Consider the following 22192-nt stretch of genomic DNA (forward strand, 5'->3'; position numbering starts at 1 on the left):
TACTAGTGTTCTAAAAAGTGTAAACCAATTTTGTCAAAAGTATGAAAAAAAACCATTAAACTCATTCATTAAAATACACAGAAGCCTACAATATGCTTGTTATGTGCTCTATGGACACAAAGGTGACAAAAAACAGTCCCTAATTTCATGTACTTTACATTCTGATGGGGAAACAGAGTCAAGCAAATTAATATTTAATGGCAGGAGGCAATACAAATAAAGCAGGAAAAGGGAAAAGAGTGTGATGGGTGAAAGAGCTATTGCTATTATTGAGAAACTCTGATCAAAGAAGGCCTCCCTGAGGTGATATCTGAGCAGAGATTTGAGAAAAATAAAAAATGATGCCAGGCAAGTATGTAAGAGAAGAGTATTCCAGGCAGAAGCAGCATGGCCTTTTGTTCACTATTGGCAGTTGTCTAAATTGGCACAAACTTGAATGAGTAATTTAATATTGTTAAAACTTGTAAATGTAAAATACTCTTTGATTCAGCTACAGCTATTCCACTTCTAGGAATCAAAACTAGAAAAATCCACATACCAGTGCTTATACTAACTAAAATACAAGGATGCTCACTATAAGAGTCCAGTAGAAAAAAATCTGGAAAACAACCAAAAAACCTATCAACAGGGCTTTGGATAAATAAATTATAGTACATCAACAGTGGAAAAACCATGCAGCTCTTAAAGAGACTTTAGCACTAACAAATACATGAATACATTTATTGATAAGCGAATAAAGCAAATTGCAGAATAGTATGTATCATATAATCCCGTTTTTTAAATACTTTTTTTTTTTTTTTTTGAGATGGAGTCTCGCTCTGTCGCCCAGGCTGGAGTGCAGTGGCTCACTCGGCTCACTGCAAGCTCTGCCTCCAGGGTTCATGCCATTCTCCTGCTTCAGTCTCCTGAGTAGCTGGGACTGCAGGCACCAGCCACCAAGCCCAGCTAATTTTTTTTGTATTTTTAGTAGGGACGGGGTTTCACCCTGTTAGCCAGGATGGTCTCAATCTCCTGACCTCATGACCCACCTGCCTCGGCCTCCCAAAGTGCTGGGATTACAGGCGTGAGCCACTACGCCCGGCATATAATACCATTTTTCAAGAGAAAAAATTTATGTATCCTTAATATATACATACACATATACATATACCATCTTACCCAATGAGCACATATACCAAATAGTTACCAATGGTATCTTTGATAAGAAAACTTATCCTTTTATTCACTTCTACAGCATTTGAATTTTTTCAATAAGTTATGATTATTGTGGTACAAACAACTCTTTTTGAAAGTATAATGATACCGCCCCACATAAATTACCTCTTCTGGCAAAGCAGAATGGGGTTTGTCAGAAGTTGCAAGTAGTAAAACTGGAGCAAATGAAGGAATATTCTGTAATAATGTGGTAAATGTGGCTTTAAGTGTCGGTCCAACTATTTCCCACCACACGTGGATATGAGGAACATACACTATACTTGGTGCTGTTCTCTTAGCTTCACGAATCACCTAGTAGAGCGAGAACAAAACAAATTCAGTTAGAGTCAGCATGTTAATAATGCTAGTTCTATTAGTCTGAAACAATGTTTAACCTCCCAGGAGTAACATATAAAGTCCTCAAGTTTTTAAAATGCTTCTCCAAAATCCCACAACCTTATTTTTAAATGTTGATTAAAAGTTTCATTTTTTTGGAAAAAGATAATTTCTTCAAGCAACTAGAAAACAGCTGGAGAAATCTAGAAGATTTTTCTATTGTGGTAATCAAAAATAAACAAAACTACAAATATAAAATATTTTTATGTTTTAAAAATGTTAATATAGCCAGGCGTGGTGGCTCATGCCTATAATCCACGCACTTTGGGAGGCCGAGGCGGGTGGACTGCCTGAGCCCAGGAGTTCGAGACCATCCTGGGCAACATGGTGAAACCCCGTCTCTATTAAAATACAAAAAAAAAAAAAAAAAATTAGCTGGGTGTGGCGGCATGCACCTGTAGTCCCAGCTACTCGGGAGGCTAAGGCAGGAGAATTGCTTGAACCCGGAAGGCGGAGGTTGCAGGGAGCCGGGATCGTGCCACTGCACTCCAGCCTCGTGACACATCAAGACTCCGTCTCAAAAAAACCAAAACCAAAACCAAAAACAAGTTAATATACAAATACCAAAAACAGAAACTGCAGAATATCTGAGTACTTACTAAGGAGCAGTCACCATTTTAAGTACTTTACTCATTTAATTCTCCCAACAGCCATGTGAGGTAAGTAGTATTATCTCCATTTTCCAAAAGGGGAAAATTAGAGAGATCTAACAACTTTACTAAGGTCACAAAGATATTAAGGGTGAATGTGGGATTTAAAGTCATTCTCTTTAATGACTAAGCAATCATGCATAACTCTGTTTTGTAAACCTAAAGTTACAAATCAGAAAGACAAAAAAACACAATACAAAAAAATGGGGCAATTTTAGCTTTTGCCTCTGAAAGCCTGTTTTGTCTTATACTTGGGCACCAACAAATTACCTGGGCACATGTTTCTTCAGGGGATGTAGCACTAACTCCAAAAAGAACAGGAATGTCTAATGTATATACAGTAAACTTTTCCAAAGCATGAATGACAGCTGGTGCCAAGTGAGAACCTTGCCCAAATCCTGGTTCTCCTACTATCAATATTCTTGGTCGAAAAGACATAGGTTGGTAACAAGCATTTCTGAAAGAGAAATGATTAATAAGCTATGTTTTAGAAAAAACAGTTTAAATTTTCCCCCTAAATTGTCAACTATAAACTTTCATAAGTAAGAAGTCTTGCCAATAAGGCCAACCAATCATAACATGGTTCACATAGTTTCTGGAAACTGACCCCCAAAGGTTTTTAGGAATATTTTTATAGACTGTAATTTCTACTGTTGTGACAACTGTAACAACAAAAAATTTCTGGTAGTTTAATTTAAATACAAAGCAGATTGGTTAGCATTTTTTATTTTTTCAACCACATCTCATTTATTTTTAGAAAATTTACATATGCAAAAAACATTGATTTGCAAGAAAAATATACCTATTCAAATGAAGAAAATTAAAATTGTCTTTTGCCTTATGAGAAGATTTCTGAGAAAGTCCATTTTCATAAACTGATGGAACATCATCATCACTGTAAGCCAAGTCACTTTCTAGCAGAGGACAAGAAATATCTATAAAACCAAAAAATTGTACATTAGTAACTTTTGGATTGCAAAGCAAATCTTTATTGCTTCAGTCACCAAGTCAGCATACTTCAATTAAATTTTTTCAAAGAATCAAAAATATTTGTGTAGATATGAATTAATAAGTAAATGTAAAAATGTACCCCAAACTTACAATAAGTTAAGTTAAGGGCAATCCATGGAGTAAATTTCCTTCAAATATCCCAGGTAAAGCATTACCAAATTCTTTTCAAGAGATTCTTTTACAAATAAATATTTCTGGTATGTATGAAACATTTCACTTTACTGATTATAAAAACTAACTTTAAATGGTCAATCAAGTTTTATACCTGAGTCTAATGTTTTATTTGTTCTGAATTCTGCATGTGGAAATACTCTCTGCAGGGCTTCTAAAATCTTGTCAACAGTGTTTTGCAGGAGTGGTTTCACAACAGTGGACAGTGCCTGCCCAGGTGATGTCACAGCTCTTTGGGAGGCTGGTATCATCTTTTGCATAGCTACCTCGAAATCCTTAGCTGAGATATTAATTGAAGAGAGATCCAACTGCAGTTTCTCACTAGTGGTATAGATCTGTGGGTAGCGTCGTCGTAAAGCACATAAAGCAGCTTCAGCACATATTGATTTAATATCTGCTCCACAGTATCCTATCCAAAGCAACCAGGGGAAGAAAAGAACCAGCCGACCAAACAAAGAAACACAAAACTCTATTAGCATGACCATGGTTAAAAAAAAATTAAAAATCAGCCTCGGAATATAGTTAGCAAATATTTAAGAGTAATAAGACCAAAATCTCTTTTACCCAGTAAACTTATAGGGTAGTAATGGCCATCAACAATCAATCAACTTTTAAGAGTGCAATACACAAGCACTAAGTATAGCACAGAGGTCAAAAGCAAGAGTTTTAAAATCACACAGACTAGATTCACATTCCAGTTTGTAATTTACTAGCTGTATGACCTTAGAAGATTCACATAATGCTCTCCAGCCATTTCTTCATCTGTAGAGATACTGCTACCTACATCACAGGAATGATGTGAAAATTACATGAAATAATATATGTAAAATGCTTAAAAGGATGACTACAAAATGGTCAGTAAAGAATAGCTATTATCTTATTATGATATAATAATATATTGTATTTTGTACAATTATATTATTATCTACTCTGCCCCGATGGCCAATTTGTCAAATATCTCTATTTAATACCAAGACTTCGTGAGAAGAAAATGCCACAAATAAGAGATAAGAAACAAATATAACCTTGTATTTCTTTATTAGTCTGGTGCAAAAGAAACTGTGGTTTTTGCCATTACTTTTACAGGCAAAAACCACAATTACTTTTGCACCAACCTAATATAACTTATTTCATATTTGAAATAAATGTAGTATTTATTTTAACTGCTTAAAACAATGTTTACCAACACAGTTTTCTGCTAGCTCTTCTAAAAACGTGTCCAGTGGTTTGGGATTCCAATCCCTGGTGTGAATCTTTAGAATCTCTTTTCGAGCCTATGAATAAAAACAATTTAATTTTTTACAACTATAATAATAAATGCTATTCAGATTACATTAATTTCGATTAAAATACTTTTGATTATCTAAAATTTTAAAGTGATCAGTACTTAATACTGGCCGGGTGCGGTGGCTCACACCTGTAATCCCAGCACTTTGGGAGGCCGAGGCAGGTGGATCACTTGAGGTTGGAAGTTCAAGACCAGCCTGGCCAACATGGTGAAAACCACTCTCTACTAAAAATACAAAGATTAGCTGGGCGTGGTAGCGTGTGCCTGTAATCCCAGCTACTTGGGAGTCTGAGGCACGAGAATTGCTTGAATCCCAGGGGCGGAAGTTGCAGTGAGCTGAGATTGTGCCACTGCACCTCAGCCTGGGTGACAGAGCAAGACTTTATCATAAACAACCAACCAAAAAAACTCAATATAAGCAAAATATGAAAGTGAAAATAAGAAAAAGGATGTACTTTTAAGAGTTTAATGAACTTAAGTCTCATTATTAAACATATTTGCATTTATAGCACTAAAGTTATATTCGTCATAAACACAAATAAGAGAAAAGTAACTACTAAAGTAGCTATTCATTCTGGTGCATATTAAGAGCTGTTTTTAACAGTACAGACAGCTCTTGACATATTTTCCTCTTTGGTTCCCAGAAGATTAAGTAGACTTAAAAAAACTCGGTAGGATTATATGATGATATTCATGAAAAAGCCAAGGCTAACAAACTGGCTAAGGATTGATTACTCATTAAGCCATACGTTCTGAAGCAACACTTAGAACATCCAAAGGCTACACTCAAATTGAAATAATTTTAAGATAATTTTGGGACGGCATTATTATATTTAAAGAAAAGAATAAAAATTTGTCCCCATTTGAGTTGTTTACTATCACTTGACAAGACCATGATACAAAACTCAAGAATCTCCAAATTTTTACTATACCAAGACTTATTATTAATAAACAGCAATATATTTTGTCAAAATTTGAGTGACGTTAAATTCTTACCTCTTTATCAGGCAGGCTAAAGAGGAATTCTCTATCAAAGCGACCAGGCCTTCGTAAAGCAGGGTCTATAGAATCTAGTCTGTTGGTAGCACCAATGACCACAATTTCCCCTCTGCTGTCCAATCCATCCATAAGAGCTAGCAGGGTGGAAACAATAGAACTAAATTTTAAAAATAAGAGAGAAGAGATTAATACTATGAACACAGTCTATATCATTCAGTAATATTTCTTCTTTTGTAAGATTTAACACATTTCACGTGAATAAATTTTCTCCGGGCACCTCACTATTTCCAATGGATTAAAAAAATCTATAAAATAACATCCCAAATGGCCCATAGAAATTGAAATCAATGGAAAACAGACGGCTGTTAGACCCCCACAAATGAATCCTAGAAGACATTTTACAAAGCATAATTTCACAAAGGAACTTAAGAGTTCCCAAACAATATATAACATCAAAAAGAAAAAAAAGGCAAGGCATGGTGGCTCACGCCTGTAACCCCAGAACTTGGGGGCTGAGGTGGGAAGAGTACTCGAGGCCAGGAGTTTGAGACCAGCCTGGGCAACATAGGGAAACCCCATCTCTATTAAAAAAAAAAAAATTAGCCAGCATGGTGACATGACCTGTGCCTGTAGTCCTACTACTTGGGAAGCTGAGGTTGTACGTAGTGAGCCAAGATTGCACCACTGCATTCCAGCCTGGGTGACAGAGCAAGACCTTGTCTCGAAAAAATAAAAAAGAAAAGAAAAAGAAAAAAAGTGCTGGTAGCACCAGGTAGGACACACAGTATCTAAAAATAGTAAAATTTCCACTGTATATACATTATCAAAGGACACCAAAATAGAATATACATAAAGCATAACAGAATTTTCATTACATTTTAAACTTTTTATTATAAAGACAGAATAGTAAAATGATCTCCAAATTTCCATCACTCAGCTTCAACAATTATCAGTATGACTTTTTTAATGTCTTCACCTGATCACTTTTAAAAAGAAAAATAAAACCTCGGACACACAGTTCAATTCATAAATATTTCATGTAAGTACTTCATGTATGGATTTCTAAGAGATAAAGACTTACAACAAACCCAACAATATCATCATCCTAAGTAAATGACTAATTCTTTAATAATATCTAATACCCAATTTTTCCTGATTGTCTCAAAATACCTGTTTACATTTGATTTAGTTAATCCAGGACCCACACACTACACTTGATTATTTGTCACTGAATTCCTTGACAGTTCCCACTGTGCCTCTTACATTTTTTTTCCCTCCATGCCATTTATTTGTTGAAGAAACTGGGTCACTTGGCTTGTAGAATTTCCTTCCCACATTCTGGACTGGGCTGACTGCTTCCTCATAGGGTCATTTAAGTTGTCCCCCTCTATCTTTCATATTTCCTGGAAACTGGTAGCTAGATCTAGAAGCTTTTTTTTTTCTTTTTTTTTTGAGACGGAGTCTCGCTCTGTCTCCCAGGCTGGAGTGCAGTGGCGTGGTCTCAGCTCACTGAAAGCTCCACCTCCTGGGTTTACGCCATTCTCCTGCCTCAGCCTCCCGAGTAGCTGGGACTACAGGTGCCCGCTACCATGCCTGGCTAATTTTTTTGTATTTTTTTTTTTCGTAGAGACGAGATTTCACCGTGTTAGCCAGGATGGTCTCCATCTTCTGACCTTGTGATCTGCCTGCCTAGGACTCCCAAAGTGCTGGGATTACAGACGTGAGCCACTGCGCCCGGCCTAGATCTAGAAGCTTAATGGATGCTGGCTAAACCATTTGGGATGGCATATTTCACAGGAAGATACCACGTAATTCCTATTATATCCCCACAGGAGGCACCTAATATCAGTTTCCCATTTAGGGTCAATCAGTGGGTTGAGTTTCGGTCAGGTGTTAACAGCTTGTTCCACCCATCATAAATATCCCCATCAAACTTCTTTTTTATCTTACTGCTTGAGTGGCCATTGATAATTATTGTTTAGATAAAGGTTTCCCAAATTAGCACTACTGACATTTTGGGCCAGATAATTATTTGTTGTGGAGAGCTGTCCTGTACGTGTAAGATGTTTAACAGCCTTCATCTACCAAATGCTAAGTAGCTGCCCCCACCAGTTGTGACAACCAAAACTGTCTCTAGATATCTGTCCCTGCGGGGAGGGGGATGGCATCATCCCTGGTTAAAAAACGACAAGTCTAGATCCACTATTTCATAAGAGGCTGCAAAATGGTGAATTTCTAATTCAATCATTTCTTTTGCATTTATTAGCTGTGATTTTCCTATACAGAGAACTACACTACTTCATCAACTGCTGAATTACCCTCAATCATGGCCTGTATAGGACAGGAAGAAGAAATGTTTGATTCTTTCCCTCTTATCAATTTTCAGAGTAATAAATAATAACTCAGCAACCTTAGGTGACCAGCTGAATTAAAAACATTATTAAAAACTGATGCTTGTTTTTTTTTTTTTTTTGAGACGGAGTCTGGCTCTGTCGCCCAGGCTGGAGTGCAGTGGCACGATCTCAGCTGACTGCAAGCTCCGCCTCCCGGGTTCGTGCCATTCTATTGCCTCCGCCTCCCGAGTAGCTGGGACTACAGGCACCTGCCACCATGCCCGGCTAATATTTTTGTATTTTTAGTAGAGATGGGGTTTCACCGTGTTAGCCAGGATGGTCTCGATCTCCTGACCTCGTGATCCACCCGCCTTGGCCTCCCAAAGTGCTGGGATTACAGGCGTGAGCCACCGCGCCCGGCCCTAAAAACTGATGATTTTTAAGATCTTGGTGTGTTCACTGCCAGCAGTGGCGGGGGTGGTGGTGATGGGGAGGAGGCTCATTCTGCACTTTCTGGTTCTCGTGGCTATCTCCTCCCCTCACCTCCTTGCTCTGCCATGCCCTGCTCCAAAGAGACACCTGTCATTTCCCCCCGCAAGTGGGTCTGGCCTGCGCAGGAGGGTAGGGTGGGGCATGTAGCTCCACCTTGCCTGGTTCTGGACTCAACCTGGGAGCTGGGAGTCCACACAGGCCGAGGGCTATGACCTATACAGTGCATATGATTATACAATACCACCTATGGAAGAAGCTATCAGACATTCAGATAGCTGCTCCTTCTGGGTGTTATGGAAGAGTAGCTCTACATTTTGGCTTGGCTGCAAAACACTTAGGAGCTGGGTGTCTTAGATGAAGGTTATAGGAGAAACATTGTGGTGTTCTGTCAAAGAAAAGTTTGAAGTCAAAACTTCAAGGTGATCGAATTGCACAGCTTATTTGTGAATGAATTTTTTATCCAGCAATAGAACTCCAAGTTCTGAATAACAGTGCTGAAAAGGGTTCAGTAAGTTTTGGTTGCACTGGAAAGAAAATTTATGCCAAGAATAGAAATTAAGAAATCATACCTTTTTTTTTTTTTTTTTTAACAAATAAGATGTTTTCTTTAAAAAAAAAAAAACAAAATCAAAAACAACAACAACAACGACAAAAAACTGATGGTGGCTGGGCATGGTGGCTCATGCCTGTAATCCCAGCACTTTGAGAGCCCGAGGTGGGAGGATCACTTGAGCTCAGGAGTTCGAGACCAACCTGGGCAACAGAGACTTCATCTTTACTAAAAAACAAACAAACCAACAAAAACCCAGCTGAGTGTGGTAGTGTGTGCCTGTAGTTCTGAGAAGTTGAGGTGGGAAGATTGCTTGAGCCCAGGAGATCAAGGCTGCAGTGAGTTGTGATCATGCTACTGCACTCCAGCCTGGGTAACAGAGTAAGATTCTGTCTCCAAAAACAAAAACAAGGCCTTGTGTGGTGGGTCACGCCTGTAATCCCAGCACTTTGGGAGGCTGAGGCAGGTAGATCTCTTGAGGCCAGGAGTTCAAGACCAGCTTGGCCAAAATGGCAAAACCCTGTCTCTACTAAAAGTTCAAAAATTAGCCAGGAGTGGTGGCACATGCCTGTAATCCCAGCTACTAGGGAGGCTGAGGCACGAGAATAGCTTGAACCTGGGAGGTGGAGGTTGCAGTGAGCCAAGATCATGCCACTGCACTCCAGCCTGGGTGACAGAGTGAGACTCTGTCACAAAACAACAATAACATCAAACCAAACCAAAACCAACAACAACAAAAAACTAACAACACAAAAAAAGTGATGTTTTTTAGGTATTTGATATATTTCTATCTACTGTAGTCATTATTTTTGATGCTCAAATTGTTTAATCTTCAGCCAGTGAGAGATCCCTCAAAATTGGCTCCTATGTCATTCTGGTACGATTCCAGTAATTTTTTTTTTTATTGCTTTCAGGCATTACAAAGTATTCCAGGCTTGTCTTGATCATTTCTGCTTCAGTGTTACAATCTGCCATCTCTCCTGAGTCCTAATATTTAGAGACCACACTCAGGGACGGACATTAATTGCTACTGGATTGTGATTGCTTCTAGGCCTTTTTAAAGTGTCCAGAGTTAGGATTTTTTTTCCTTTAAAACAAAACAAAACAAAACAAAAAACTCTGTCCCAAGTTTCTATTGATATTTGCAATTCAAAGTAAAGACTATCAGGGTTTCAGGTCGAGTGGGTGGCTCACGCCTGTAATCCCAGTACTTTGGAAGGCTGAGGCAGATGGATCACCTGAGATCAGGAGTTCGAGACCAGCCTGGCCAACATGGTGAAACCCTGTCTCTACTAAAAATACAAAAAATTAGCCAAGTGTGCTGGTGCATGCCTGTAATCCCAGCTACTCGGGAGGCTGAGGCAGGAGAATTGCTTGAACTCGGGAGGCAAGGGTTGCAGTGAGCCAAGACTGTGCTACCGCACTCCAGCCTGGGCGACAGAGCAAGACTTTGTCTCAAAAAAAACAATTTAGGGTAATTTGACTTATTTCACATTTGTATCTTCTTTCTCTTAGGTTGAAAATATTATTACCTAATGACATTCACATAATTACTTATTTGCATTATTCTACAGTATTATTACTAAAATTAAGTGCAGAATACAGTTTAATCATCTTCAACATGCAATGTGCTAAATTCTAAAAAAGCTTAATTTAACATACATTTTTACTCTGTCAGAATTTTTAAGTTTTTGGTTAAAATAACTTGAATACTAAATTTCTTTTAAAAATGTAGCTATATTTGGCGGGGCGCGGTGGCTTATGCCTGTAATCCCAGCACTTTGGGAGGCAGAGACGGGTGGATCACCTAAAGTCAGGAGTTCAGGACCAGCCTGGCCAACATGGTGAAACCCAGTGTCTGCTAAAAATACAAAGAACAGGCTGGGTGCGGTGGCTCACGTCTATAATCCCAGCACTCTGGGAGGCTGAGGCGGGCTGATCACCTGAGGTCAGGAGTTCAAGACCTGGCCAACATGGTGAAACCCCATCTCTACTAAAATACAAAAATTTAGCTGGGCATGGTGGGGCACACCTGTAGCCCCAACTACTTGGGAGGCTGAGGCAGAAGAATCGCTGGAACCTGGGAGATGGGGGTTGCAGTGAGCCGAGATCACGCTATTGCATTCCAGCCTGGGCAACAGAGCAAGACTCTGTCTCCAAAAAAAAAAAAAAAAAAATCTATCTATCTATCTATCTATCTATATATATATATATTTAAGATGGCATAGTTTTGCTACAATTACTCTGTAATTTTTTTGCCAAAATTCCTCCAATATCTTTAGAAGTATCCCAAAACACAGTAAGTACTCAACTTATTTGATTATGAAGTGATGGAAGTATTGTTAAATATGTTTCTTCCTGTTAGCACAATGAATATAGTGTGACTGATAATGAAATGTGTCACATATAAAAAGTTTATCTGATTACTAATAGGACATGCAGAGACAAAACTACTTTTACCATGGTACTTAACATATATTTTAATTTACTCACAGCAACAAGTAAAATTGTTTATCATCAAGTTTAAAAGGCCATTAGAATATAGCAAATCTTGTTAGATGTTAGAAAAGCCAAAACCCACCTATCAATCACACACTATATCTTATTCATCTACATTATCTATAATATAAAACAATACTACTAGCATATATGAAAGCATACAAATATTTCCTTTAGGATATTCCAAATTAATCAATCAATTACACATCATTCATGAAACTATTTAAAAAGAAGTTCTAAAAAACTGAAATGAATTGGGACTAAAAGTAATTTAGATTCAGGTTGGGACAATAGCACTTGTAAAAGTGCTCCCTTGGATAAGCAACTAGTCATGGGGGTTGAGGGTTCAATTTACCCATCTTTAAAATGGGGAGATTGGTCTAGTATTAGAATCCTAAACTAGTAGTAATGCCCTAAGTTAGATTTTGTTTAGCGCAGGCAATGTCTTAAAAGCATCCAAATTAGCTGGTAAAATTTAAGATACTTAACAATTTGAACATAAAATCTGAGGGAAAAAAATCGATTTTTCAAGTCTGGGTAAGCTTCTGCACATCAGTAACAGGTCAGAGATAAAAGCAACTGGATATGCTCTTGTGATAGGACATTCAGCCACATTCCCCACCATAGCCCTCCTCTTACTAGTGGCTTAACATCACTGACCCGCAGACATTTGTTTCTATCATGAGTTAAATCTTCTGTAACCAAGATTTTTAAACCATGCTTTACAACACACTGACACTCGGAGCAGGTTTACTTTTTTTTTGAGAGGGAGTCTCACTCTGTCACCCAGGCTGGAGTGCAGTGGCATAATCTCAGCTCACTGCAACCTCCGCCTCCCGGGTTCAAGTGATTCTCCTGATTCTCCCGCCTCAGCCTTCCATGGAGCTGGGATTATTAGGTTTGCACCACCACACCCAGCTAATTTTTTTTTTTTTTTAGTAGAGACATGATTTCACCATGTTGGCCAGGCTGGTCTCAAACTCTTGACCTCAAGTGATCTGCCTGCCTTGGCCTCCCAAAGTGCCAGGAATACAGGTATGAGCCACTGCACCCATCCACATTTTTTATTTTTGTACTATATGCTGGGGTTCTACTACCAAAAAAAGGAACTACTAGCTTATCAAGTTTCTTTCACCATTTAACATTCTATCTCTCACACATCAATACCACTCAGGAAATAGGAAGAAATGTTGAAGTGCCATCAAGCAAGTTTTACCTGTGAATCTGATCTTGCCTGCTTGACCGTACTGGAGCCAGACCATCAATTTCGTCAAAAAAAATAATTGATGGGCGCATCTGATAGGCCTAGAAAGTAGGTTGAGTGGTCATTTGTTAGCATAAACAGCCTCAAACACGTAGACTTAATATAAACCATTTTAATCAATTCTCATTCAAACATGCTTAACAGAATTTATAAAGCTGAATATATACTATTTGAATCGGTTTTTCTTCAAACTTACTTACCAGAATTTATATATAATTTTTTTCTTTTTTTGAGATGGAGTCTCACTGTCACCCAGGCTGGAGTGCAGTGGCATGATCTTGGCTCACTGCAACCTCTGCCTCCTGGGTTCAAGTGATTTTCCTGCCTCAGTCTCAATTTATTTATAATTTATAACTATTTATAATTTATAAATTTAAACATAAGTTCCAGTAACGGAGTTTTAAGAATTCAAACTAAATTATAATGATATATGGTTTAATTTTCAATTGCATTTTCAACCAGAAGTATTCAAAAGACATACTCCACTGGTTATATACCTTAGATTTCACATAGCTATCGTTCCTGGACACGCAAAAATATTTATTGAACTATGGAAACAAGACAAAGAATAGAAGACAATGACATAGTCTTCCTCCAAGTCAGGATGGGAAAACATTATTTAGCAAGATGCCACAGTTTTTATCCATTTCCATAAACATAAAAGTAAAAAAGAACCTCCGGAGAGTTCCAAAAAGAGATTTAAAAGCATTTGCAGCAATATGCCTCAGTAGATCAGAATGTATTATCTCACAATGTGCTGTCAATACAATCTGGGATATGAAAATGAAAGCTGCTCCAGGGCAGAAATAGTCTTTAACTCCCATACTGAGCCATAATTCACTACTACTATCTCTCTAAATATGAGATTACCACTCTCTTCCTAGGCATGAGACCTAAGACTCCAAAGAACTAAGATCCAATTATTTCTTTCCCTTCTTACTATAAAACTGTTCACTGTAGGTCAGTGTCATCTCGACATATAAAAGAAAATAATCTGGAAAGATTACATATTTAGTCTAATTCTTCTGGGTTTATTTAGAACATTGATTAAATGTAAGATTTATCTAATCCTCACACACATCTGCCTAGATTACAGAACTATCCAGATATATAAAATGTTAATATCATACCTGATCAAACAGCAATCGTAGCTGTCTTTCAGATTCTCCTACCCATTTACTTAGACAGTCAGCACCTTTCCTCATGAAAAATGCTACTCTTTTATCCCCTTGACTGCACTCATTGGCAAGTGCTCTGGCAACCAGAGTCTTTCCAGTTCCAGGTGGCCCATAAAACAAACAACCTCTGTAAAACAATACATTAACATTTTAGTATTACATTTAAAAAGCAGACTTTTAAAACAAAAATTAGAAACCAATTTCATGATTCATTTAATTAGAAAATTAAAATGTGTAAGACAACTGAATTATGGTACAGTTTCACACCACAAAGCACAACTTAAAACCTGGGAGTTAATACTGATACTGTAAAATTAATATTGCAACTGTAAATAAAACTCTATTTGAAACATTTTAACAATTCATTCATCATGTTCATCATATTATCTTACCTTGCATATGTAATCACATATCACAATCATATAATTCAATTTGTATGGGGGAAAATGTATATTGTAAGGAAGAAGAAATGTGAAAGAAAATTCAAGAAATTTGTTTTTAATTTACTAAATTACTTTAACTAGGCACTTCCAACATTTCCTGTAAGAAGTAAATGTTATTTAATATTAATAATTTTCTGACTTACTTTTAAAGATGGGGTCTCACTGTCAGCTAGGCTGGAGTGCAGTGGCATGATCATAGCTCACTACAACCTCAAATTCCTGAGCTAAAGCAATCTTCCTGTCTTAGTCTCCCAAGTCACTGGAATCACAGGTGTGAGCCACCATGCCTGGCACTTTCTATTTTTTTTTTTGAGACAGAGTCTTGCTGTGTCGCCCAGGCTGGAGTGCAGTGGTGCGATCTCGGCTCACTGCAACCTCCGCATCCCAGGTTCAAGCAATTCTCCTGCCTCAGCCTCCCGAGTAGCTGGGACAACAGGTGGCCGCCACCATGCCTGGCTAATTTTTTGGGTATTTTTAGTAAAGATGGGGTTTCACCATGTTGGCCAGGCTAGTCTTGAACTCCGGATCTCGTGATCCACCTACCTTGACCTCTCAAAGTGCTGGGATTACAGGCGTAAGCCATCGTGCCTGGCCACTTTCTAATTTTTTAAATTACAAAATTTAATTTAAAACCCACCAGTGTTTACCTGTGATTGATATATGGTACATTACTTTTTTTTTTTTTTTTTGGAGATGGTGTCTCGCTCTGTCGCCCAGGCTGGAATGCAGTGGCCCAATCTCAGCTCACTGCAACTTCCGCCTCCCGGGTTCAAGCAATTGTGCCTCAGCGCACGCCGCCAGGCCTGGCTAATTTTTTGTATTTTAGTAGAGACAGGGTTTCACCACGTTGCCCAGGCTGGTCTCGAACTCCTGAGCTCAGGTAATCCACCCGCCTTGGCCTCCCAAAGTGCTGGGATTACAGGCATGAGCCACCGCGCCTGGCCCAGTATATTACTTTTATGATGAAGGGAAAGCTTACTAATTTTTAAAAGTTTATTTAAATTACTGCTTCTATAAAGGTGATTCACAGAGAAAAGTTGTATAATGAAAAGGGAAAAGGGAACTATCGCTTAAAAATGGGTTAATAAGCAAGGTATAAGAACTACAAGAAGCAAGAATAGCAAAGATTTTCAGCTAAAATTAAAAATATAATTAAATTACCTTGGGGGTTGAATTTTAAATTTTTCAAAGACTTCTGGATAAAGTAATGGAAACACCACCATCTCTTTTAGAGCTGCTATATGATTAGACAGGCCACCAACACTATCAAATCGTACCTGGTAATGGAAGCAAACATGTACATTTTTAGATTTGGAGTCCAGATTAAAATGTCACCCCACACCATACACAGTCAATGAAGTAATAATATCTTAATTGTGACCTGAAGATTAACAAAAAACGTCTGTAAAGGTTAGAGTTTTGACTAAAAAGAAAAATCATTGGTTCCTTTTTTTAACTTTAAAACTAAAACAAAGCACATTATAGTTCAAGCATATGTTTCAAAACAGAGTACTCACTGAAGAATCTAGTTGCATTGGATCAACATCGGCAAGGCTTGCTCCAATTTTCATTCGATCTTTATAAATGCCTTTTAATTCATCTTTCCGAAAATTTAGTGGGAGGCACCTATTTAAAAAGATTTTTTAAAACCACACAAACCCATCAACTCACCCTCCTTCCCAAATTCCATGTTTGAATATAAACATTTAAGTTAAAAAAAAAAAATCTAAATTTCAACCGGAGCAATCTTAAGATACGTATTTTAATTTCCTCATTTTCTGTAATAGGTCCAGAACTTAAGTGTTAGAAATATTTATATCTGAAGCTTTATTATGAAATTAAAGACATATAATCAAATAAAAATACCAAGATGCCACAGGCACCATAAAGTGATTCACGGTGGTGAAATCAGACAGTACTAACCTACATTTTAATGGAGGTGTCTAACATAGACAGGGTATTTGCCATTTGCCAGACACTGTTTTAGTTTTAGGTGCTTTACGTGGATTAAGTCGATAAATCCTCACAACAGTCTTATGAGGAAGGTATTATTATTTTCCCCATTTTAAAACAAAACCAAGACATAGAAAGATTAACTGATTTGTCCAAGATCACCCAACTAGTAAATGGCAGGGCCAGGAATCAAACACAAGTGGTCTGTCTCCAGACCTATAACAATTCTGCTATGATACCTCCCAGAAAAAATATTCGCAGTCTACCAGCATTTGGATCCAAGATCAATCCTCTCAAGCAAGTTCCCTAACTACTTCCTTTTTTGTTGTTTTGTTTTGTCTTTTGGGTTTTTTCTGAGACTGAGTCTCACCCTGTCGCCCAGGCTGGAGTGCAGTGGTGTGATCTCGGCTCGCTGCAATCTTCGCCTCCTGGGTTCAAGTGATTCTCCTGCCTCAGCCTCCTGAGTAGCTGGGATTACTGGTGTGCACCACCACCATCTGGCTAATTTTTGTACTTTTAGTCGAGACGGGGTTTCACCATGCTGGACAGGCTGGAAGTTCCCTAACTACTTTCAAAAATATTCAGAAATAGTTATGGCCAGGTGTGGTGGCTCATGCCAGTAATCCCAGCTGAGTCACTTGAGGTCAGGAGTTTGAGACCAGCCTAGCTTCTACTCTAGTCTGAGTGACATAGTGAGAACCTGTCTCTATTAAAAGAAAAAAAAAAAAAAGAATCCAAGCACCTAAGCACTGCATTTTCACTTACTCAACCAGATCTGTAAAATGTAAATAATCCTCGCTCTATCTCCCTTAAATAATTATTGGGAAAATCAAATAAGCTGGTTAGTATATGTGGACTTACACTACAAGGAGTTTTAAAATGAGTAGAGCCTTCCGTTTTCCTTAAGAGTTCCTCAGAACTTATCATTATCATAAGCAAAAAAAAAAAAAAAAAAAAAAAAAAAAAAAAAAAAAAAACATGAAAAGAAAAGGTTATTTCCTTAAGTCACTGTTTGACCAGAACCACTGTGGGCCATATATAATGATTTGGCAAGCGGGCCAGGCACGGTGGCTCACAGCTGTAATTCCAAAGCTTTGGGAGGCTGAGGCGGGTGGATAAGTTGAGGCCAGTAGTTCAAGACCAGCCTGGCCAACATGGTGAAACCTCATCTCTACTAAAACTACAAAAATGAGCCAGGTGTGGTGATGCACACCTGTAACCCCAGCTACTCAGGAGGCTGAGGCAGGAGAGTCGTGTGAACCCGGGAGGTGGTGGTTGCAGTGAGCCAAGATCACGCCACTGTACTCCAGCCTGGGCAACAGAACCAGGCCTTGTCTTAAAAAAAAAAAAAAAAAAAAAAAAGTCAAGAAATCAGTCATATATTCTAACCTGTTATTCTGAATGAACTGTAGATAATTCTAACAAGACAGCATTCTAGTTTATACATTAACCTGTTGTGCAACTTTTTAATCAGCCAGCCTATACTTATACCCAAATTATTCTGTTTTCTTAGCAATTTTTACAAAATGTATCTGCTAGTTTAAAAAGGCATCAATATGGCACTTACCTATTGATAGCCCTATTACGACTCCTTTTCCTCCGCCTCTCAAAGTGCTGTTCATCTTCAGAGGAGGAAGATGAAGTCGAGTCACTACTGTGGATTGCATGCCTTCGCCTAAAGTAAAAAACAAAATTGAAATCATGATAAGGAAGGGCAGGAAAAAGAAAAGGCATAAGAAAAGCATCAGAAATACCTAATGCTCCAAAAAGGTTTATCATAAAATTAATACATCTGCTGACCCACTGACATAAACTTTGTTGGTTGAATCTTTCAAATGGAATAAAAGACTTAAACAACTGAGAGGAAAGGAAAAAAGACTAAAGACTGTGGCAGAGCTGAATATCAAATGTTCATGAAGACAGGAGAAGGCAGGGTGACTTCTTAGTCTTGATATAAATCAGTTATTCTCAAAGAGAAAGGTGGGATTAAGAGGGTATTAGAATATTTGGGGCTGGGTGTGGTGGCTCACACCTGTAATCCCAACACTTTAGGAGACCGAGGGGGAAGGATCACTTGACAGGTGTTCAAGCACAACGTAGCGGGACCTTGTCTCCACTAAAAATCATTCGAGCAACTTGGCAAGATTTGGTCTCTACTAAAAATCAAAAAGCTTAGACAGGTATGGTTGTAGCATATCTGTTGTCCCAGATACTCAGGAGGCTGAGGTGGGAGATTTGCTTGAGCCTGGGAGGACGAGGCTGTAGTGAGTCATGATTGCACCACTGCACTGCAGCCTGCTGGGTGACAAAGTAAGCCCCTGCCTCTATTTAAAAAAAAAAAAAAAAGTATTTGGGACTGTAATTTGAAACTATTTTCAATATTACACTATACATAATATTCACATTTGGGAGGAAATCACCTACTTTAAAAAATCAAATAACTTTTTTTTTTTATTTGAGACGAAGTCTCGCTCTATAGCCCAGGTTGGAGTGCAGTGGGATGATCTCAGCTCACTGCAACCTCTGCCTCCTGGGTTCCAGTTGAGCAATTCTCCTGCCTCAGCCTCCCGAGCAGCTGGGATTACAGGCACGCGCCATTGTGCCCAGTTAACTTTTTTTTTTTTTTTTTTTGATAGAGATGGGGTTTCACCACGTTGGCCAGGCTGGTCTTGAACTCCTGATCTTGTGATCCGCCCGCCTCAGCCTCCCAAAGTGGTGGGATTAAGGTGTGAGTCATCATGCCCGGCCAAAAATATCAAACAATTTTAAAAGAAGAACATGAGATTTTATATAAACAACAGGGCATCAAGAAAGACTTTTTAAATGCTGGGAAACAGTGATGAATAAGATGGCCTTTTATCAACAGTATACCATCCACTGTAAATTCACAACTGTCACTTAACAGCTGTGTAAATGTGGATGAGTTACTCAACCCATAAGTTTTCTTGCTCACAAAAAAGAAAAAAATACTATCAAATACTTAGGCTGGTTGGTACTATTAAATAAGATGCCAGATATTACAAATATACAAGAAAATTTTTAATCACTTCTACCTTTGAATGGTTGCAAAAGACTCACAGAAAAAACAAAGAGTCTGGTTGGGAAGAACTTTAATTATTCTACTTGCTCAGGGTCTAGAACTTTTCTGAGTCAGAGTGCAATGATGGTAAGTAGGTATTTCCAAAAATACAAAAGGTTCACAATCTATTATCTGCATAATGTAGTTCCAGAAACGTGTATCAAAAAAACTCTGAAGTTATTCCATTATTCACTTGCAGCAAATCATAACCTGACATAGTACAAGGCAATTTTTAGTTTCTATTTTGTCCCACTTACTATGATTATTCATATGTTTTACTACAGAATTATTAATATATTTGACCACACAGTGCTGGCTTGGAGACCCTAGAGATGTTAATGTTGCCACACTACATATGTTGTGTGTTATCTGTAAATCCAGCCAAAAAGTCTGAATTCTGAAACACAAATGGTTTTCCAAGGGTTTTGGATAAGAGGTTGTGGAAACACAGAAATAAATGAGAAAATAATCTTTCACCCATCCACCTACCCAAATACACCAAGACCATCTTTGTGATCAGCCTGAAAGTAAAATTATTATATCCAGTACAAGTCTGCAATTTTATATGAAAAACTAACTTATTCATTATTACCATGAATATTAGACTTTAATGTATTCACATAATTTTATGTGAACTCACTACGTAGTCACAGAATTCAGACTAACCTCCCAATTAATAAAAAAGACTAATATTAACTGACTGCTTTCTGTACCATGTACTTGATATAGTATTTAATCTTAATTAAAATTTTGGAAAAGTGGATTATTAGTAGGCTCAATTTATAGTTAGGGCCAGTGTGGCTTCCAGGTTAAATAATTTACTCAAAATATCAGAATTAGTCATTGATAGTGTCAGAATTCAAACCTATATGTTTATTCAAAAAATCTGCATTCTATACATTACTATACTGATGATTTCCAGTTTTTTTATTTCATAAACCAATAAAGTTAAAAGCAAACAATAACACAACCTGTGGACCAACATGAAATTTCTGACATTTGATTTGCAAAATGGAGATTATTTTTAAACATTGAAGTACAGTTATAATAGCAAATACATACCGCACTTAATGTATGGCAGACACTATTTTAAATGCTTTACATGTATTAACTCATCTAATTCTCACAATACTATGAGATAGGTTCTACTATCCTCACTTTACAGATTAAAAAAAAACTGAAACAGAGTTAAGTAACTTGCCAAAGGCCACTAATAACTAGTACAGCTGAGCTCCAAGCCTAGACAGTCCTAGTCATGGGCCCAGGTTCTTAGCAATTACTCTATACTGTAGAAAGGTCATTACTTCAGTTTAAAAACATTGTAAACACTATTCCACAAGGTAGATAAAGAGGGAATCCTCCCCAAATCATTCTATGAAGCCAGTATCACCCTAATACCAAAACTAGGAAAGGACATAACCAAAAAAGAAAACTACAGACCAACATCCCTGTGAACATAGATGCTAAAATCCTTAACAAAATACTAGCTAATCGAATCCAACAACGTATCAAAAAAGATAATCTACTATGATCAAGGGGGTTTCATACCAGGGATGCAGGGATGGTTTAACATACTCAAGTCAATAAATGTGATACACCACATAAACAGAATTAAAAACAAAAATCACATGATCATCTCAACAGATGCAGAAAAGGCATTCAACAAAATCCAGCATCCCTTTATGATTAAAGCTCTCAGCAAAGTCAGCATACAAAGAACACACTTCAACGTAATAAAAGCCATCTATGACAAATCCACAGCCAACGTAATACTGAATGGGGAAAGGTTAAAAGCATTCCCTCTGAGAACTGGAACTAGACAAGGATGCCCACTCTCACCACTTCTATTCAACATAGTACTGGAAGTCCTAGCCACAGCAATCAGACAAGAGAAAAAAATAAAAGGGTATCCAAATCAGTAAAAAGGAAGTCAAACTGTCTGTCTGCTGATTATATGATTGTGCACCTAGAAAACCCCAAAGACTACTGCAAAAAACTCCTAGAACTGACAAAAAAAAATCCAGCAAAGTTTCAGGATACAAAATCAATGTACACAAATCAGCAGTAGGTCTACTATATACCAACAGTGGCCAAGCTAAGAATGAAATTAAGAACTCAACCCCTTTTACAATAGCTGCAAAATAAAATAAAATACTTAGGAATATACCTAACCAAAGAGGCAAAAGACCTCTACAAGGAAAACTACAAAACACTGCTGAAAGAAATAACAGATGACACAAACAAATGGAAGCACATCCCATGCTCATGGATGGGTAGAATGAAAATTGTGGAAACGACCATATTGACAAAAGCAATCTACAAATTCAACATAATTCCCATCAAAATACCAGCTATCATTCTTCACAGAACTAGAAAAAACAATCCTAAAATTCATATGGAACCAAAAAAGCCTGCATAGCCAAAGCAAGTCTAAGCAAAAACAACAAATCTGGAAGCATTACGTTACCTGATTTCAAACTACGCTATAAGGCCATAGTCACCAAAACAGCACAGTACTTGTATAAAAATAGGCAAACAGACAAATGGAACAGAATAGAGAACTCAGAAATAAAATCAAATAACTGATCTTCAACAAAGCAAACAGAAACATAAAGTGGGGAAAGGACACCCTATTCATCAGATGGGGCTGGGATAATTGGGTAGCCACATGTAGGAGAATGAAACTGGTTCC

General features: G+C 37.8%; 1 protein-coding gene across 6 annotated transcripts in view; it reads right to left on the bottom strand.

The window, feature by feature from the left end:
* The window catches only part of ATAD2 (ATPase family AAA domain containing 2), a 96457-nt gene that overhangs the window by 23073 nt on the left and 51192 nt on the right, over window positions 1-22192 (bottom strand). For 4 of the 6 annotated variants that reach the window (XM_054656998.2, XM_054656999.2, XM_001148894.7 and 1 more), the window contains 11 exons: window positions 17989-18096; window positions 15986-16094; window positions 15630-15745; window positions 13978-14152; window positions 12800-12888; window positions 5707-5866; window positions 4606-4696; window positions 3517-3831; window positions 3043-3175; window positions 2511-2697; window positions 1321-1506 (listed from right to left, as the gene is read on the bottom strand). In XM_054656998.2, coding sequence (XP_054512973.1) covers window positions 1321-1506; window positions 2511-2697; window positions 3043-3175; window positions 3517-3831; window positions 4606-4696; window positions 5707-5866; window positions 12800-12888; window positions 13978-14152; window positions 15630-15745; window positions 15986-16094; window positions 17989-18096 — 1669 coding nt within the window. The remainder of the gene's footprint in view (window positions 1-1320; window positions 1507-2510; window positions 2698-3042; window positions 3176-3516; window positions 3832-4605; window positions 4697-5706; window positions 5867-12799; window positions 12889-13977; window positions 14153-15629; window positions 15746-15985; window positions 16095-17988; window positions 18097-22192) is intronic. The other 2 variants (XM_016959821.4, XM_054656997.2) reach the window with 1 other exon arrangement.

This window comes from Pan troglodytes, chromosome 7 (assembly GCF_028858775.2).
Source record: "Pan troglodytes isolate AG18354 chromosome 7, NHGRI_mPanTro3-v2.0_pri, whole genome shotgun sequence".
In the NCBI taxonomy this organism is placed as follows: Eukaryota; Metazoa; Chordata; class Mammalia; order Primates; family Hominidae; genus Pan; species Pan troglodytes.